The sequence below is a fragment of the Salmo salar genome, chromosome 02, assembly GCF_965601325.2.
Source record: "Salmo salar chromosome 02, fSalSal1, whole genome shotgun sequence".
Taxonomy (NCBI): domain Eukaryota; kingdom Metazoa; phylum Chordata; class Actinopteri; order Salmoniformes; family Salmonidae; genus Salmo; species Salmo salar.
This window is the reverse complement of record NC_138292.1, coordinates 67,114,463-67,135,343: the sequence shown is the minus strand read 5'-3', so window position 1 is coordinate 67,135,343 and position 20,881 is coordinate 67,114,463. Positions and strand designations below refer to the sequence as shown.

At 45.6% G+C, this 20,881-nt stretch overlaps 1 protein-coding gene across 2 annotated transcripts; it reads left to right on the top strand.

Moving 5' to 3' along the window:
• Nucleotides 1-909: 909 nt before the first annotated feature.
• LOC106590279 (sarcalumenin) lies at nt 910-19,119 on the top strand. Of its 2 annotated transcripts, none has more exons than XM_045708118.2 (10): nt 910-1,002; nt 10,144-11,316; nt 13,152-13,241; nt 14,377-14,472; nt 15,166-15,282; nt 15,715-15,948; nt 16,421-16,542; nt 16,873-17,100; nt 17,597-17,803; nt 18,056-19,119. In XM_045708118.2, exons 1-10 carry the CDS (start codon nt 942-944, stop codon nt 18,320-18,322), a joined length of 2,595 nt encoding a protein of 864 aa, XP_045564074.2. In that variant the 5' UTR covers nt 910-941; the 3' UTR covers nt 18,323-19,119. The 2 variants fall into 2 exon arrangements, with proteins under 2 accessions (XP_045564074.2, XP_045564069.2); XM_045708113.2 differs by having other exon boundaries at nt 10,144-11,511.
• The last annotated feature ends 1,762 nt before the right edge of the window (nt 19,120-20,881 follow it).

Below are 20,881 nucleotides of genomic sequence, written 5' to 3'. Positions count from 1 at the left end.
TGAACCTAGATTTACCCTACTCCTGGAGCAAAAATTACTTTCCAATTCTCTGTTGAGTCAGCTTTTTAGTCCAGCAGTAGGCTCTTAAGTCCAGGAAACTGTCCCTATGGTGACTAGTGACCAATACGAATGGGATACAGTCTTTTCACGCCACTTTTCCCTAACCCTTTTCCTAACCTTGACCTCAGTCTCCTAACCTGCTACGTTGATTATCCTAACCTTCAGCGTAAGTTCTCCTAACCTGCTACATTAATTATCCTAACCTTCAGCGTAAGTTCTCCTAACCTGCTACGTTAATTATCCTAACCTTCAGCGTAAGTTCTCCTAACCTGCTACGTTAATTATTCTAACCTTCAGTGTAAGTTCTCCTAACCTGCTACGTTAATTATCCTAACCTTCAGCGTAAGTTCTCCTAACCTGCTACGTTAATTATCCTAACCTTCAGCGTAAGTTCTCCTAACCTGCTACGTTAATTATCCTAACCTTCAGCGTAAGTTCTCCTAACCTGCTACGTTAATTATCCTAACCTTCAGCGTAAGTTCTCCTAACCTGCTAAGTTAATTATCCTAACCATCAGTGTAAGTTCTCCTAACCTGCTACGAAAAAGTCACTTCAGTATCGAAGTGGCGTGAAAAGAGGGTTTCCCAATACGAACAGTGAAACTTCCTGACACCTTTCCCCGTCTGTTCTCTCCCCTTATAGAACCAGGGCAACTGCTTTGACACAAAATGGCAGACGTGGATGCAGCTGCTGCTGTGTGACATTACGTTACCCATTAGCCAGCCACCCAGGCCCCTCTACTTAAACACGGAATGGCTGAGGTGGGTGTAGTTGCTGCCTGTGACATTACCAGGCCCCTCCTTCCTTGGCACGCTCTTTGACCTTTCTCCAGAGGGGTATATATAACTGCTGGTAGAAGGGGGAGGCCTCTGGCAGCCAAAATGAAGCCTCTACAGGTCTCTGTGTCCTGCTTGCTCTCCCTGCTTGTCCTGGTCGCTGCAGGTAAGATTACATACATTAAGATTAGAAGAAGAAAACAAATTAGTCCGTCAAGTTTTTATTACTGTAGATGGGCATGTTCCTTTGCTCAGAAAGAGGGCAAGGGGGAAATATGAATGTCAGATTCTTTGCATGAATGGAAATAGCAATGGCTGCAGTGCAGACCATATATGAGGGTTTGTGATAAAAGTGTATGAAAGGCTGATCATGAGAACATGGTCATGGAAATGTAGCAATACAACTTTGTCCTGACACGGTGTCATAGAGACTCCAGGTTGGAAAGTATTCAGACCCCTTGACTTTCTCCCCATTTTGTTACGTTACAGCCTAATTCTAAAATGGAATACAGTACATTTTTTAAAATCCTCAGCAATCTACACACAATACCCCATAACGACAAAGCAAAAACAGGTAACATTATTTTGTGCAAATTTATTACAAATAAAAAACAGAGAAACCTTATTTACATAAGTGTTCAGACCATTTGATATGAGACTCGAAATTGAGCTCAGGTGCATCCTGTTTCCATTGATCATCCTTGAGATGTTTCTACAACTTGATTGGAGTCCACCTGTGGTAAATTCAATTGATTGGACATGATTTGGAAAGTCACACACCTAGATATTTATAAGGTCCCACAGTTGACAGTGCATGTCAGAGCAGAAACCAAGCCATGAGGTTAACGGAATTGTCCGTAGAGCTCAGAGACAAGATTGTGTTGAGGCACAGATCTGGGGCAGGGTACTTCTTCAATGGAAGAAGTTTGGAACCACCAAGACTCTTCCTAGAGCTGGCCGCCCAGCCAAACTGTGCAATCGGGGGAGAAGGGTCTTGGTTAGGGTTAGGGAGGTGACCAAGAACGAGATGGAAGAACCTTCCAGAAGGACAACCATCTTTTCAGCACTCCACCAATCAGGCCTTTATGGTAGAGTGGCCAGACGGAAGCCACTCCTCAGTAAAAGGCACATGACAGCCCGCTTGGAGTTTGCCAAAAGGCACGTAAAGACTCTCAGACTATGAGAAACAAGATTCTCTGGTCTGATGAAACCAAGATTGAACACTTTGGCGTGAATGCCAAGAGTCACGTCTGGAGGAAACCTGGCACCATCCCTACGGAGGTGGTGACAGCATCATGCTGTGGGGATGTTTGTCGTTGGCAGGAACTGGGAGACCAGTCAGGATCGAGGCAAAGATGAATGGCGCAAAGTACAAAGAGATCCTTGATGAAAACCTGCTCCAGAGCACTCAGGATCTCAGACTGGGGTGAAGGTTCACCTTCCAACAGGACAATGATGCTAAGCACACAGCCAAGACAATGCAGGAGTGGCTTCGGGACAAGTCTCTGAATGTCCTTGATTGGCCCAGCCAGTGCCCGGACTTGAACCTGATAAAACATCTCTGTTGAGACCTCAGAATAGCTGTGTAGCGACGCTTCCCATCCAACCTGACAGAGCTTGAGAGGATCTGCAGAGAAGAACGGGAGAAACTCCCCAAATACAGGTGTGCCAAGCTTGTAGCGTCATACCCAAGAAGACTTGAGGATGTAATCACTGCTGAAGGTGCTTCAACAAAGTACTGAGTAAAAGGTCTGAATACTTATGTAAATGTGATATTTCCGTTTTTTATTTTAATTAATTAGCAAAATGTCTAAAAACCTGTTTTTGCTTTGTCATTATGGGGTATTGTTTGTAGATTGATGAGAAACAAATATATTTAATCTGTTTTAGAACAAGGCTGTAACCTAACAAAATGTGGAAAAAGTCAAGGGGTCTGAATATTTTCCGAAGGCACTGTATGTAATGTATGCATTAGGGGTGGAGGAAGAGACAGAGGATGGCATTTCTGTCAGTGTGCGCTGAATGAATGAATGACTGAATGAATGATAAGTGAAAAGTTGAATGCTGCTTGTGCATATAATGCTGATATATAATACAGTGTGTGTCCAGTACTTCTGTCACACACATCTCGTGGTAATGACTGGAGCAGAATAAGTGGAATGGTATCAAATAAGTCAAACAGATGGTTTCCAGGTGTTCGATGCCATTCCGTTATGAGCCGTCCTCCCCTCAGCAGCCTCCTGTGCCACACCTATGCTAGTACATCAGAAGGGTGTGTTGGCTGTGGGTGGAAATGTCAGTGTTGCTGAGCAGTGACACCAGTGGGGGGAGGGGGGGGGGGGGGGGGTACCCTTGCCTGTCCTTGCTGTCACTTAATCCCTGTACCTTCCAGGCCTCTGTAGTTAGTCAGGTGGCTTGAGCCTTAGTGAGTGTGCTGCTGTAACCAGACACCATACAAACACCACAGAGACTTATAGGTACACCCACTGCCAGTGTGGGTCTGGTTGCACCCTTACTACATGCACAGTACGCAGGCACACACACACACACGCACGCACACAGTCTGCAATTAGGGTTTCACGGGATTTGCCAAAGACTATGTACAATGTAGTCCATGCATTTGATATTCTCAATTCAAAATCCATTTCTCTGTAGTTCTGCAAACCTATTTGTGTCTACATAGCTAGATAAACTGCAGCTGTAGATAGACAGTAGTCCACGTGTAGGGAAAGCCCCCAGTGCAGGACACACACACACGCTGGTACAAAGTGGATGCTATAGGACAGACTATAGCAGTGTTCAGTAGCAGCCTGTCTGTTGGACAGTACACGCTGATAATGGCTGTCCCTATATGGATGCCGCGATGGAAATCCATAATGATAGTGACAGAGCTACAGCCCCCTAGAACAGGGTTTCCCAAACTCAGTCCAGGGGCCCACCTTGGGTGAAAGTTTAGTTTTTTTGTCCTAGCACTACACAGCTGATTCCAATAATCAAAGCTTGATGATGAGTTGGTGCTTTGAATCAGCTGTGTAGTGCTAGGACAAAAACCAAACGGCGCACTCAGGGGGACCCAGGACCGCGTTTGGGAAACCCTGCCCGTTGCTGTGCATATGTGCAATAAGGCTGTCGTCAAGGCCGGTGACAATCATTGACAATCGTCAGGGAAGGAAAACGTCACTCCTGCAGAATATAGCAGTGGAATAATCCCTCCCTGCCTTCCATTCTATCGGACTCATTGTAGATCTATTCATATACCTGATTGAGACCAGTAGGACACAGGCACCATGCCCCAGGCACCTGTCCCACTCCATCCCCACTTTGATGTATTCTGCCTGGGTACTCACACTGCCAGGGCAGGGCCTTGGGTCTGGAGACCCACCAGGACCAGGTTCACTGTCCGGTGTTACATAACTGTGTAATAACAGCATTTCAATGCAACAGCCTATTTGTGCTGTATTTATTTGATTGCTAGAACAATCTTGACAAGCCCCCCCTTTCTCTCTCTCTCTCTCTCTCTCTTTCACTGCTGTTGAACTTTTATAGTGATCTTTATCTAAGCCTAGGGGAAAAACCCCAGTGATCATTCCCATATGGAGTCTCTTCATTCTCCCGTACCCCCATCCCTCCTTTCCCTCCCTCCATCCCTCTTTCCATCCCTCCGTCTCCCTAACTATGTTAACTCTAATTCAATAAGCTACTTGGCTGCTACTAACTACCAAATACGATCCCGTGGAATGCCTGTATCAACAAACACATTTTCATTTTTCTGAAAACGGGATCAACATTTCGATATGAGTCAAAATCTTTTTATTTCCTATAACTTACTCATTGTGTTTGAAATTTGGTCGGTTTAAGTAATGACTGTCTCAACTATTGCTATTGCTTACCTCCATTTCTTACCACAGAATCTTCATTAAATGATTAGGGCAAAGTAGTTAAAAAATATATATTAAGTCAACATAAACAAACAAACTGTCACTTGTTAATGAGTGACCCTGAGGGACCCTGTTACCATGCTGGTAACCTGACAACGTTACACCATTAGAATTCTTGCCGTCTGTACACACATTCATGTAACTGTGCAGACGACTGACGACGCTGTCGCACTATGTCTATGGAGCCCATCCAACCCGCGAGGGCGGCAGTGAGCACTTCATTTGGCTCCTCTGTATTTCCAATCACATTGCCTTCCAAGTTCCTGTCTCTCTCTCTCACACACACACACACACACACACACACACACACACACACACACACACACACACACACCACACCACACACACACACACACACACAGACACACACACACACACACACACTTTACCCATCCACCCACCTTCAGCACACACATGCTCTCTCCCTCTCTTTCTCTCTTTCTCGTTCTCTCATTCTCTCTCTCTTTCTTGTTCTCTCCCTCTCTCTCTCTCTTTCTTTCTCTTGTTCTCTCTCTCGTTCTCTCTCTCTCGCTCTCTCTCACACACACACACACACCATCTTGTTGGTTTTATTTAATTAGGGACACCCAGGGTACACTTAAGTCGGTGGGAGACTGTTTATGACCGGGGGTCAGCGAGCCAAAGGCTACATTGAATGCCAGGGGTGAGAAAGAAACACCTCTCGGGTTCTTTTTATAACCCATTACCGCCCCCTGTCTGTGGCAGACTGGTGCTGCAGGACAAATATGCTGTAGGAGTGGGCCTAAATACATACATAACTAAATGTGTAACTTAGCAGATGCTTTTTTAATGTTACTTGCGCTACACTCTTGCCGAATAGGACACTGCTTACCGATCGGATAGATCAGTGATGCCCTCTCCTTGTCCGGGGAGATCTGTGATCAGAGCCCTGGAAATCCATGTGCTTTCAGGCTTTGGCAGAGTGTGACGGAGCATCCAATTCCCTATTTAGTGCACTACTTTTGACCAGGGCACATATGTAGGGAATAGGGTGCCATTTGGTACACAGACGGTAGCCTTTTACATCCCCGTTTTTGAAGTAATACTATCTGACTGACGCTGAGGATGCACCCCCTTGTGGCCCTTCTAAATGTGGCGTATGAAATCATTTTTACATAACATATTTTTGCTATCGTTCTTTTTTTACATCCGTTATTAGACAGTGGCAATGCGGAACATGGTCTTTTGCCTGCTAATGCCTGCAATGCAGTGAAGAAAACGATATGACAACAATAACGTCTAATGTAACTGGCCCCTCTAACAGTACAACTGGCCCCAGCTTGGCCCCCCCAGTTGAAATGGTCTAGAACTGCCACTGTGAGGATGTGGTGCTGATGGTTTGTAACGAATACCTAGCCTCTGTCACAGGCCACGTGAGCAAAGCCTGGATGTCCGAGGCTAACTCATGCCGCGAATAGTTACACAAGTGGAGGGATTGAAAAAACATAACTTCAGAATACAGACTGTATCCTCTGTCCGCTTTCAGCAGCTAGATGAGTTCAGGTCAACAGGAAACTGTAATGGAGGGGTCATTTCTTCAGCTAAAAGGCCTATAAGACTCTATATCAGTCAGGTTACAAAACCATGCCTGGGACCTGAAGACTCTTGTTAGCTCCCCTAGCGAATGCCTAGGCTTTAGCTCACAGGGCTAATACAGACTTGTGGCCATTAGAAGACCCAGGCTTGAAGTTATAGAGCTCCAAAATATCTTTATTTACAGTTGCCATGGCAAAACATACAGAGGCACCCTCCTTCCATGTTACACAAACTCCCTAAACAGTTAAGTGGGGATGACATGGACCTAAAGGACCACAAAGGAACATACATCGTCACACATGTCCCCAACTGGCTAAATACCAACCTGTGAGGTCTTAGCAGGCCTGTTAGGACGGTCTGTAGTGGGATGTGTAGTGGGGTACAGTATGGTGGTGTACGGCCTCTGTGTGTACGTCTGCAGGTTCATGTTTCAAGGCAGCAGCATGGATCAGGTTGTATCCATGGCATGGACAGCTGCATTGTGATTCTCACCTTCAATGGCTGACAAGAGTTGGCTGAGATGAGCTGCATTGCTCACGGCTAGCGCCAACAGGCTAATTGCTAGCAAACGGCTAACATGGCACATGCAGTCTCATTGCCCATTGCTATCGTCAAGCGGCTAATTGCTAAGCTAAAGGCTAACGTAGTTGTATGGTGATGATGACTCAGGTGTTTAGGTGTGATTCTCAGCTGTGCTGTGTGATTCTCTATTCTTCTGAGAAGAGGTGGCACATCTTGCTGACCAATGCTAGCAGCTAGCGACTAATAGCTAAGCTATGGGCTAACCTATGGTGGCATAGGGGTTTGTAACTGTGTATGCTAACGTATACACATACCAATGCACATGATGGATTTGATCTAACGGTTTCTGCAGAATCCTCGACTTGCAGACAGGAAAAATGACGCTAGTGTCTTCTACCGGCCCAATGTCAATGTTAAATGTGGACGCGAAAAATGCGCCACAAGCCCTTTGACCTAAGATCGTCAGGCTCAAGATAAGTCGCATCTGACTCAACACACACATTGATCAAATGGGTCAGGGCGGAAAGCTTAGCACCCGTGTGACTGTCCATGATCGTTCATGGTACACAAATGGGACTCTCTGTGTTCTCTATGGGCTTCCTATTCCGGCTCTGATTCACAAGTAAAGAATTTACCTCTCATGATTGGTCGGTCATCACCTCCTGTGTGTGTGTGTGTGTGTGTGTGTGTGTGTGTGTGTGTGTGTGTGTGTGTGTGTGTGTGTGTGTGTGTAAGTGAGTGAGCTATGCCAATCCATCACCTCCTCTGGTCATTGGCAGCATTATAACCCACCAATATTACATTCCTAGTGAGTACACACTGTCATGTTTATGTGCAACGACCTGGGGTTGTAACTGGGGTCTCCTTGTTATCCTGTGTTAGAGGTTACTTACTATCCATGGCTACATGTACTTTACTGTGACTAGCTCAGATTTCACCATCTACAAACATGCAGTCTAAGCTACTCCAGGTTATGCTATATAAACAGGGGTACAATAGGGAGAGAACGCGCAGGAACAGAGTTCCCATCATTTTGACACGTAATAATATGACTTCCTGGCTCAGGGTTTGTTGTCGGAGTCTGTCTCTACAGGGTTGTCTTTACCTAGGTCTGCTCCCCTCAAATAGTCTAAGCAGGCCTAAGCATCTCCATTCAAGGAGCTGAAATCTGAGTGTAGCAATCTGAGAGGGTGTTGAGTATTCAATCTGCTCTTGGCTTTACACACAGTCACACAAGTCTGTTCTGGACACACAGGCGTTGATGCAGGAAAATAAATAGTGGCTGTGAAAGTGTCCAGTGTGATGAATAAGGTCTATTTTGGATAAAGAGAGCAATTGGGTTTATCCGTAATGTCTGTATATGTAAGTTGATCCAGTAAGATGTTTGGAACCAATGGGTCTGTGCTTTACAAGAAGATTAAAGGAGTAATCCAGTACAAAGCTATATTTGGGTATTTTCTTCATTATTCCACTGTTGATGAAGTTCAGCAATCAAGTTTTCAAAATATCGGACATTCAAAAAGCAAATTGTAACTTGCCACATCCTCATGATGATTATAAATCATTTAATGCGGCTCCTTGTGTGTCAAGTCAATACAGGAGTGTTAGAGGTCTCCAATTTTAATAATTGAAGTGGAACTTCTAGAAAGTTATAGAAATCAAACCATGATCAATAACAGAGTTGTCTTTTCTTTTTTCCCCTTTCTTTAAAAAAAACGTTATTTATAGATTTTCAGATATAACAACAAAAACAATACAACCCCAACGCCTCATTCTCCCTCCCTCCCTCCCTCCCTCCCTCCACTCAATCCACCCCCTCCCTCCCTCCCTCCCTCCCTCCCTCCACTCAATCCACCCCCTCCCTCCCTCCCTCCCTCCCTCCACTCAATCCACCCCCTCCCTCCCTCCCTCCCTCCACTCAATCCACCCCCTCCCTCCCTCCCTCCCTCCCTCCCTCCCTCCCTCCCTCCCTCCCTCCCTCCCTCCCTCCCTCCCTCCCTCCCTCCCTCCCTCCCTCCCTCCCTCCACTCAATCCACCCCCTCCCTCCCTCCCTCCCTCCCTCCCTCCCTCCCTCCCTCCCTCCCTCCCTCCCTCCCTCCCTCCCTCCCTCCCTCCCTCCCTCCCTCCCTCCACTCAATCCACCCCCTCCCTCCCTCCCTCCCTCCCTCCCTCCCTCCCTCCCTCCCTACACACCCTCCACTCCCTCCACTCAATCCACCCCTCCCTCCACACCTCCCTCCACCCCCTCCCTCCCTTCCTCCACTCCCTCACTCCACACCACCCACCCACCAAGGCATCTATAAAAGTAAGTTAAATGGGAAAGAAAAACAGAAACAAACAGTAATAGGAACAAAAACAATGGAGAAAAAAGTTCAATAAAAATTGTTATCAGCACAAATGGCCACTAGAACAGACATGACAGCTTACCAACCAAAATATGCAAGTTACACAAAGTAAAAGACAGGCTCTCAAGGTATTAATGGGGACCAGGTTAAGCCAAACCTTTGTCAGGACCCATGGACAGTGTATCTAACCTCCAAAGGCAGAGATGACACCACCTCCTTAACCCGCTGCATAAAGGAGGGCGACTTTGCAGACTTTCAGTGAAGAGAACAAGACGGCGAGCCAGCAGCGAGACAAATGCTTACGCATTCGCCTGATGCGTGGTAGCATTCTGGTCTAGGGGAAGTACCCCAAAAATGGCAGTGACCGTGTTGAGGCTAACAGTTGTATTACACATATGTGAGAATGCCTCAAAAATGCGGTCCCAGAGGCCTCAAAGCTGGCATTACCAAAACATGTGTCCCACAGTCACTGGACTCTGGTGGCATTTCAAACACTTGGGGTCAACATTTTGGTATATTTTTGCCAATCTGTCATTTGAGTAATGGAGTCGGTGCAAAACCTTGAACTGAATAAGCCCATTCCTTATGCAAAATGATGAGGTGTGGATACGCTCAATACTTTATATCATCTGGTAGCTCGCCGCCTATTTCATTAGATTTTTTGTACCTTTATTTAACTAGGCAAGTCAGTTAAGAACACATTCTTATTTTTTATGACGGCCTAGGAACAGTCGGTTAACTGCCTTGTTCAGGGGCAGAACGACAGTTACTAGTCCAACACTCTAACCACTAGGCTACCTGCCGCCCCCTATGTCTTGCTCGCTGTTGTCTTTTCTAACGTGGCAGTTCAGTGATTACCAGACCTAAACCCTTCACTCTCTTTATACTGACATCTTTATCATTAACAGACTCACCTCTCTCTCTCTCTCTCTGTCTCTCTGCAGACCTAGTGGTGGAGGCCTCCAGCCCCGATGAGCTGCATCTCCACGTGCCACTCTCCTGTGACCTCTCCTGTGACTCCACAGATGACAATGGAGGCCAAAGCTCCTCCAACGACACCCCGGCCCCAGGCTCCGTGTGTCAGTCCTGTAACCCCCCACGAAGCCTTGCTACACCGGCCGAAGAGGAGCCCCTAGCCTCCACAGAGGAGGTTCCCATGGAGGAGATGGCGAGCGAGGAGGAGGAGGCTGCATCTGAGGAGGTGGTAGCTGAGGAAGAATCTGTGGAGTCTGCAGAGACTTCAGAGGAGATCCAAGCATCAGAGGAGAGAGTGGAGGAAGCTCCCTCGTCTGAAGAAGAAGTAGTGGAGGAAGCTCCCTCGTCTGAAGAGGAAGAACTGGAGGAAGCTGCCTCGTCTGAAGAAGAAGTAGTGGAGGAAGCTCCCTCGTCTGAAGAGGAAGAACTGGAGGAAGCTGCCTCGTCTGAAGAAGATGTAGTGGAGGAAGCTCCCTCGTCTGAAGAAGAGGTTGTAGAGGAGGTTGAGGTAGAACATGAAGCTGAGGAAGAACAGGTTGTAAAGGAAGAGGAAGCAGTTGAGGAAGCTGTGGCCATGGAGGAGGAAGTGGAGGTAGTTGAAGAGGAAGTAGAGGAAACAATAGAAGAACCTGCAGTAGAGGAACCTGTTGTTGAGGAGGTAACGATTGAGGAGGTTGCTGAGGAAGCAGTAGAGGAAGCAGTAGAGGAGGCAGTAGAGGTAGTAGTAGAGGAGGCAGTAGAGGAAGCAGTAGAGGAGGCAGTAGAGGTAGTAGTAGAGGAGGCAGTAGAGGAGGCAGTAGAGGAGGCAGTAGAGGAGGCAGTAGAGGAGGCAGTAGAGGAAGCAGTAGAGGAAGCAGTAGAGGAGGCAGTAGAGGAGGCAGTAGAGGAAGCAGTAGAGGAGGCAGTAGAGGAAGCAGTAGAGGAAGCAGTAGAGGAAGCAGTAGTATTAGTGTCTGAACCTGTGGTGGAACCCAAGCTGGTTGAATCCGAGCCAGAACCTGTGGTGGAACCTGAAGTGGTTGAGCCCGAGCCAGAGATGGTGGTCGAGGAGGTGGCTCCAGAACCAGAGCCTGTTGTAGAGGAAGCTGCTCCGGAACCTACTCCGGAACCTGCGGAAGCCGCTCCAGAACCTGTAGAAGCAGGTGAGGTGGTTGTGGAGGCAGTGAAGGAGGAGGAGCTGGTGGAGGTGGTGGCAGCTGTTTTGGAGGAGGAAGCAGTGGTGGAAGAGGAGGCACCTGTTGTTGTTGTTAAGGAGGAGGCGACTGTTGTTGAGGAGGCGCCTGTTGAGGATGTGACAGTGGAGGATGCACCAGCAAAGGCAGAAGCACCAGCAAAAGGTATAGAGTACTGCGTTATTAGAATTTATAATTTGAACGAGAAAAACGTTATTGTCCAAACTATTTGGAAACAAACTTGTTTGTTTATATCAATGTGTCAATATTTAATCTTTCTATACTAAATGTGATGCTCATGCTAAAAGTACCTCTGGCGAGCACTTTTAAGTTACATACTGTAGAGATGGGGTTACAGGATCCTGTTATATCTCCCCCTGTCTTCTTCACAGTGCTTTGAATGCACTTCAGTGTATAGCTCTTAGGAGCCAACTGTCAACTTTACAGTGTCAACTCAAGTGTATTCAAAGCCATGATGAGCGAGTGCTACTGTAATCAGGAGACTGACATTCTCTGCCATTTGGTGCCGTAGTGTTGACACCAGATCCTATACAAGACATAGGATCTGGTCTGGCTCTTACATGATCTCTAAACCTCCATCTCTCTCTCATTCTCTCTCTCCTCTCTCTAACCACTTTCCCTCCCTCCTCCCCTCCTCCTCTCCTCTCCTCTCCCCCTCCCTCCATCCCTTCCTCTCTCCCTGGCCCGTGCCATGCCCCAGAACCTGATATGTGTGGCTAAAGGTGGCATCAGGAATAACCCCTAGCTGGGCCCGAAATAAACAGGACAGACATAGAGGGAGGAAGGGAAGAGATAGATAGATGGGAAGATGGACACTGATATAACAACATGGACGGATGGCTGCAGAGCCACACAACAGATGCTGTGATCAGTCAGTGTTCTGTTGTCCTGGCAGGAAGTCAATTGGTGTCATGTTCAGGGGAGATCAAAGGTGAAACGTTTAGATAGAAATGTAATGAATAGAGCTCACATGATTCCCAGTTCTTGACGACAGACAATCACATCTGTTCAACATGATATCTTGCTACCAGAAAAGTTGCAGATATAAATGTAGTGAATAGAGCTGACAGGATCCCCCTATTCTACATGACAGACAAGCATGTATGCACACTGTACTGCGTATTACAAGCATACCGAGTATACAAAACATTAAGAACACTTGCTCTTTCCATGACATAACTGACCAGTTGAAAGCTATGATCCCTCATTTATGTCACTTTTTAAATCCACTTAAATCTGTGTAGATGAAGGGGAGGAGATCGGTTAAAGGAGGACTTTTAAGCCTTGAGACAATTGAGACATGGATTGTATATGTATGTCATTCAGATGCTTTATGGGTATGACAAAAGATTTAAGTGCCTTTGAACGGGGTTTGGTAGTAGGTGTCAGGCGCACCGGTTTGAGTCAAGAACTGCAACGCTTCTGGGTTTTTCACACTCAACAGTTTCCTGTGTGTATCAAGAATGGTTCACCACCCGAAGGACATCCAGCCAACGTGACAAAACTGTGGGAAGCATTGGTGCCAACATGGGCCAGCATTCCTGTGGAATGCTTTCGACACCTTATAGAGTCCATGCTCGATGAGGGCAAAAGGGGGGTGGGGGGTGCAACTTAATATTAGGAACGTGTTCCTAATGTTTTGTATCCTCAATGTACATCATCATGATAATGCAGGGAAATTCTACTTTCTGACTCATGTTTATGGACATGTCAAGTTTGGATTCGACCTTGGTCTGATGACCTCATAGTTGAGTTGACTGACAGGCTTTTCCTCCAATCAACAGTGGTGGAGGAGGCAGCAAAGCTCAGAGACCACTCTCACATCGATGAGATGCTCCAATTGGTTTCTGCCGAACCCTCGCCTGAGTTCGCAGGTAAGGCGCAACCGAGTTACAAGTAAGGCCCTGAGTTTTTCTCAATTCATCATTCCTCGATTCCTTCCAGTTGATCTCACCACCTCCTCAATCATATTGGAGAAGGTCCAAGAGGAGGGACCTTGGACCTTCTTCTCCAATGTGTATTGAGAAGCAGGCGAATAGAGAGGACGCAAGGAATCTAAAAAATATTAATTGTGAAAAATACCCAGATTGTTTTGGGGACCACATGAGCTGACCAGGAAAAACTCTGGTGGTGTGGTCATGTGTTTATATGTGAACAGGAAGGATTGAGAAATCTACTGGGCCTTTTCTGCTAAAATTACTGTGGAAATTGTTTCAAGGTGTGGACTGGATGGTAGTGTGTGTGTGTGTGTGTGTGTGAGTGCCTTCCATTATAATACATGACTACCATGACAATGAGTCAGGTTAGTTCATTCATGGTGCCTCCCATTATATTACCAAGACTACTATGAGTCAGGTTAGTTCATTCACAGTGCCTTCCATTATATTACCATGACTACCATGAGTCAGGTTAGTTCATTCATGGTGCCTTCCATTATATTACCATGACTACCATGAGTCAGGTTAGTTCATTCATGGTGCCTCCCATTATATTACCAAGACTACCATGAGTCAGGTTAGTTCATTCACAGTGCCTCCCCTTATATTACCATGACTACCATGACAATGAGTCAGGTTAGTTCATTCATGGTGCCTCCCATTATATTACCAAGACTACCATGAGTCAGGTTAGTTCATTCACAGTGCCTTCCATTATATTACCATGACTACCATGACCATGCAAAATGTATCGTCTCCTCTCTTCTCTCCCACCCTTTAAAACAAATATTTTTCAATATCTGCTCTCTTCATCTGCTACTTCTGCCTCTCTCCACCTCTCTCTATCATCCTCTCTTCATCCCTCTCTTCTCTTCTATCTCCCTCTCTCCTCTCTCCCCTTCATCCTCTCCTCCTCTCTCCCCCTCATCCTGTCATTGCCTCCTCCTCTCTCCCCCTCATCCTCTCCTCCTCTCTCCCCCAATCCTCTCCTCATCCCTCTCTCTTCTCTTCCTCTCTCCTCTCCTCCTCCTCTCGACCCCTCATTCTTTCCTCATCCCTCTCTCCTCTACAGCTGCTATGAAGAAGCTGCAGCACATCTACCACTCAGCCATCAAGCCCATGGAGACGGCCTACAAGTACAATGAGCTCAGAGCTCACGAGGTCACAGGTAGCCTGTCCAACCACTTAGCATTAGCCTTGAGCCATGCTATTAGCATTTTCAATCTGTTTTATATTGACCTGTTGTCTTAGCGTATTAGCCTTTAGCCTGGTTAGCATTGTTCAAATTTGTTTATTAGTATTAGCCTTTAGTCATTAGCTATTAGCCTTCTGTTCATTACCAACCTGTTACACAAAGAACAACAAAATGCAACATTTCCCCCGAAAAAACAGACAGGCATAAGTCTAGTTACCAACAGTCCTTGTAGACATTGGCATTAGCTATGGGGTTTCCCCAGGCAAATGGGCAATACTATACACAGTTGTGTGCCAGCTTAGTCTAAATTCTCTGGTGCCTTCGCCTGAAGAAACTGGAAAATCAATGAAACATAAATAAACTAATTTACTGCATATACACCTGCAAGTAATCGAGTGCACCCAGGAGCTCTCCAGAAAGTGACTTTGTGTGCCTCAGCATATATATACAGCTTTGTGTGGGCAACCAGGCCTCACTTAACCCAGGTTTGTTAGAGCTTGAGGGCTCCATCCATAGTACCATGATGCATGCAATGAACGCCCCCTTGTGGGGCAAAGTGTACCATTGACAGTCTACAAAAGTGACCCCCCCCCCTTCTCTCTCTCTCTCTCTCTCTCTCTCTCTCTCTCTCTCTCTATCTATCTATCTATCTCGCTCTCTCTCTAGATGGAGAGATCACCTCCAAGCCCATGGTACTGTTCCTGGGACCCTGGTCTGTAGGCAAATCCTCCATGATCAACTACCTGCTGGGCGTGCACGGTACCCCACAACAACTTTACACAGGTAAGAGCACCTGTCGCATAGCTTGGGCCTGGAGTTTCACCAGACCAACTCCTGACCATCTCTCTACTCTGACAATCAGTCAATCAATCAATCAAATGTATTTCTAAAGCCCTCATGTCACCCCTTACCAGTCAACACCGCAGACAAGGTTTTCCACTTTATCATTTACTCTATTCAACATCTTGTCTATCTACTACTGATCTGTCATTTATTGCACCCTTCCCAGTCCACTTCTCTCAGGAATACAAACATGCCTCAATGCAACCGCTTCCTTTTCTTAGTTAACTATTTGGATAGCTGCTCATATTATTGTCTCTCTTACACATTCTATCCACCCTGTCTTCCTCCTTATCTCCCTCTCTCCCACCTCTCCCCCTTGTCCTCTCTTCCTCCCTCCTTATCTCCCCCTCTTCCTCCCTCCCTCTCTCCCAGGTGCTGAGCCCACTACATCTGAGTACACAGTGGTGATGCATGGTGACAAGTTCCGCTCGGTGGAGGGCATCGTGATGGCAGCCGACAGCTCCAGGTCCTTCTCCCCTCTGGAGAAGTTTGGCCAGGGGTTCCTGGAGAGGCTGGTGGGGATTGAGATGCCCCATAAACTGTTGGAGAGAGTCACCCTGGTGGACACGCCTGGGATTATTGAGAACCGCAAGCAGCAGGAGAGAGGTGGGGGAGGAGAACACACACACACACACACACACACACACACACTAACCTCTCATATACAGCCATGTGTATTAGATCATATACACTCTTTAGATATTTGTTACATGCTGTGAAGTGACAATCACAAGCAGCAGGAGAGAGGTGGGAGGAGAACAGACAGAGATTCATTAACAGTCACACTCATGCATGCACACACACACACACACACACACACACACACACACACACACACACACACACACACACACACACACACACACACACACACACACACACTCGTCACACACAATGTGTCATCGAACCATTCACACACCTAAACTATTTGTGTCCTACATCCTCAGAATGGTAACACACTGCATGCAACACCTACAAATTCACAAAAATTGAATGATGAAAAGACTTAACTCACTGTATACTACCACACCTTTGAGTCAAACAGCCTCTGATTGGTCGATCTCCTTCCCCCCTCCAGGCTACCCCTATAGCGAGGTGTGTCAGTGGTTCATTGACCGTGCTGACCTCATCTTCCTGATGTTTGACCCCACCAAGTTGGACGTGGGCGGGGAGCTGGCGACACTGTTCAAACAGATGAAGGTAAAGAAGTGTAAAGCATAGAAATAGAATTACTAGAACGGAAGTGTTGGGTGGACCGGCAGCCATATTGAGTGTACCAATAGGAGTAAAGCAGGAAGCAAAAGTAGTAAGTTCAGCATTCAATTTGTGCTTTATCAACAGTCAACTCAACTGAAATTATAAAAGAGTACATTCTTTTCTCATTCTAGTAATTGTATGTCTATGGTGCAAAGCAAAGTGCCTTAGATACCCCAATATATGGTCAGTCTTGGCCTAGCACTTTAATAACCTTTTCTAAACTCTGTTTTCTTCATTCATTCATTGATCCATCCATTAATTCATTCATTCTAGGGCCGAGAGTCCCAGATCCGCATCATCCTGAACAAGGCAGACAGCCTGTCCTCCCAGGACCTGATGCGTGTCTACGGCGCCCTGTTTTGGTCCATGGCTCCTCTCATCAACGCCACAGAGCCTCCCCGGGTCTACGTCAGCTCCTTCTGGCCCACAGAATACGCAGCCGACACCAGCCGAGAGCTCTTCATACGGGAGGAGATCTCACTGCTCGAAGACCTCAACCAGGTGAAGCTCAACCACCTACAGACATTACAGAATACACACAAACAAACACATTACACGCACACACCAGCCCATGGCTTTTCATACGGGAGGAGACCTTGCTGGTCGAGAAGCTGCCATCTCCTGCCGTTGTGCACTTGAGCAAAGCACCTCGAATCTGTGACAATGGCGAACGTGCATAAAGATGTCAGAATTCAGATGTGATGTCATTGTTTAGCACTATCCACTGAGTTGTGAAACTACGGAGCGTATATGGTTCAATGTGCCAGTAAATCAGCACAATCTACTTTTTTTTCGGTTTTTTAAAGTCCCGGTGTCTTGAAGCTAAAATTGGAATCATGTATACTGTGCTAATGACCATGCAAACAAAAGAGTCACGGAGAGCGATGTACAATTCGGCGAATTTAGCAAAATGAGGAATTTGTGATAAGTGCATGGGGGACGCCGTCTTTATGCACCTCTGCTGTTGACAATAATCTCCTTGTTCTTCTATCTTCAGGTAATTGAGAACCAGCTGGAGAACAAGATAGCCTTCATCCGCCAGCACGCCATCCGGGTCAGGATCCACGCCCTGCTGGTAGATCGCTACCTCCATACATACCACGAGAAGCTGGGCTGGTTCAGCGACCCCGACGAGGTGTTCAGGGACATCGTCTCAGACCCTGACAAGTTCTACATCTTCAAGTCCATCCTGGCCAAGACCAATGTATGTGAGAGAGTGTGTAGGGAGGGGGGGGGGGTGGGGGTGTGTGTGTGTAATGTGTGTATGGAATATGTATATAACGTGTGTTTAAGGTGTGCAAAGTGTGTGTATAATGTGTATGTAATGTGTACAATGTGTATACAATGTGTGTGAGTAATGTGCATATAACATGTCTATAATGTGTGTGTGTATAACTAACATGTATATAACGTGTGTATAACATGTATAGAACTTGTGTGTTCTCCATTTCTACAGGTGAGCAAGTTCGACCTGCCAGACAAAGAGGCCTACCAGGACTTCTTTGGCATCAACCCTCCATCAGGCTTTAAACAGCTGTCCTCCCTCTGTTCCTGGTCGTCAGGCTGTCTGATTGACAAGATAGAGAAAGCTATCACTGTGGAGCTCCCTGCCCTACTGATTAGCCTGGGCAAGAAAGACAGTCCAACTCCAGCCAAGGCCGCCCCAGCCCCTCCACCCCCACTGCCTGAGGCAAAACCCAAGAACCGCTGGCGAAAGGTTTGAGGAGGAGAGATGAAGAGAGGGATGGATAAAGAGAAGAGGACGGGGAGTAAAGGAAGGAAGAAAATAAGGAGGGAGGCCGAAGCCAGAGGCTGTACTGGGGTGACTCCACTTCTGAGTTTGTCTGGACTGGACACGGGGAAGAGAGGAGAGAGGGATGGGGTGGAGGATGGGTGGAGGATAGGAAATATGTACAGCTGGGGAAAAAGGGGGATTGAAGCCACATGAAGCAAATGGGAACCTTGCAGGCCCATTAGAAGTAATCCAACTAGAGAAAAAAAACGGAAACAAGTTTTTCAACTATTTAAATCAGAGACTCTTATCTTCCTAAGTGTTATTATTTAACTCCGAACGAAAACAGGGAAATATAAACAAGAGTTTGTTTTATTTCTGTTTGTTTGCCAGTTTGTTTATTTTATTTATTCAAGTTTTTCTCTTCTTCTTCATCCGTAGACAAGGAGGAGAAATACCAGCGATCAGTTACAGCATAATATTCTATTCTATTGTCTTTATTGTCATTTCAAAAGTGTCTGGATTTCTGTGCTCTTTACCAGCAGTCAGTTACAGCATTCTTCTATTGTATTGTATTTTATTGTCTTTATTGTAATTTCTAAACTACAGGTTATCTTCGTTGTCAGTGCAGTATGTCATTGCTGTGTAAGAACGCATTTGTACATTGATGCCAGTTAAATGGGCTGTAGCCTTCTCTTCCTGTTGTTATAGCTTTGCCTCAATATGCTGCATGTCAAAGTGTCATTAAAGTTGTATTTTATCCTTGTAGCTTCAGATCCCATTGACAACCGAGATTCTTGTGTCAATTCTTTAGAGAGAAAAAGGAGGGAGAAAGAAAGACAAAAAACAGACCCAATTTATGTTTGATCCAACAAGGGTAGGGCCTACATTCTGGAGGGAACGTCCTGTCCCCAGCAATAATGTAAAATTGATATGCTTCTTACTTTGTGAAGGAGTGTTAGCCAGGCCAAACACACAGAGTGGTTTTAAACCATCTTTACACACACACACACACACACACACCCATCACTGCAAGGTTCCACATCTGTCTGAGACACAGAAACCAGATCTACATAATATTAGGTATTTAATCCTTATGTTTGGTTCAACCTACACCATTACAATAAGTACAGTAAGTCATCTAGATCATCAATAGGATTTTAACTTTACAAATAATACATGATTTTAACCTTACAAATTATTTTCCTCCAGTAGCTGAGAATGTTTCATATGAGTTGATGGACCAACTGTTCAAAATTGGGAGCCAAATGTTTGATTACTGTACAAAAGTCGTAAATCAATGGAATTATGACATTTATGAAATTTTTTGCAAATTTTTGGCCAAACTTCAGATCACTATCCTTCGGCCTCTGGACACCACAAGGAAATCATACCTAGATCCTTTATGATTGTCATGGATAGATCTTTATTGCACAGAATACCACTTGTCTCTAAGACAAAGGTCAAGGTCAAAGGTCAAATGTACTTCAAATTGACTTAAGATCAGTGTTGCTCCGCCTCAGCTTGTTTCTAGGACAACCTGTTAAAAAGTTATATAGACCCAAGGTCAAGGTAAAATTGCAGGTCAAATTGACCCAGAACATCATGAATGTCACTATTCTGGTACCGGTCAAATTTTTGTTGTTGTTACGTGTTTTACACGTTTGAGACACAACCTTAGGAAAGTAGATGAAGGGTCATGATGGAAAAATTACGTAAAATAGTATTTTAGTGATTTCTAACTCAAATTGAACCGGGACATAAGGGAAGGGTTAAAAGCAAAAACAAATGGGGTATAATTTCCGCCAGTCATCTACTTCATTAAAACACTGCAGTGGCACTAGAATTCCACCAGGTGGTGCCTGAACTCAATGGCAGTCAATGGAAATGATTACCAGGGTTTATGGCACCCTATTCCCCATGGAAAAGCCCTGGCCTAGCCAAACCTAGTGCACTATATACGGAATAGATTGCCATTTGGGACGTATTACAGGTAAAGATGGATCGTGAAGTGAAGTGCTGAGAGGACATTTGGTCACATAAAATGAGCTGTGTAGAAACTAATAGGTCTCCAAACCTCACCTTATTCTGTCAGTCAGCGTGAAAACAAAAGGACAGAAATCTATCACCATGGCTACTCTAACCACTCTGTTTGAACAGTTGAAAAATAAAGGTGATATAGAAAAAGTATTGATAGGCCTACTTGCGACAAACTATCACTAACTGTTGTGAGAAGCTTGAGAACTCAGAATAAGTTCTCCTCTATCCCCAATAAATTGAGTTGCCAAAGATCTGTTTTTAGCAAATAAGAAGTCAATTTAGTCTAATACGAAGTCAATTTGAGTCCATCTAGTCCAAAAATAAGTCCATCTGAGTACAGACCAAGACTCTCCCTCAGTCATTGAGAAACCAAGCTTGTGTGTGTTGGCCATTTGTGTGGGTGGGTGTTTTTTTAATACCTATATTATAAGGATTATAGATTAGGGCGTGACCCCCACTGAATAAATCAACCCTTACAAAAAGTCCTACAGGAATCCTGCAGGAAATCTG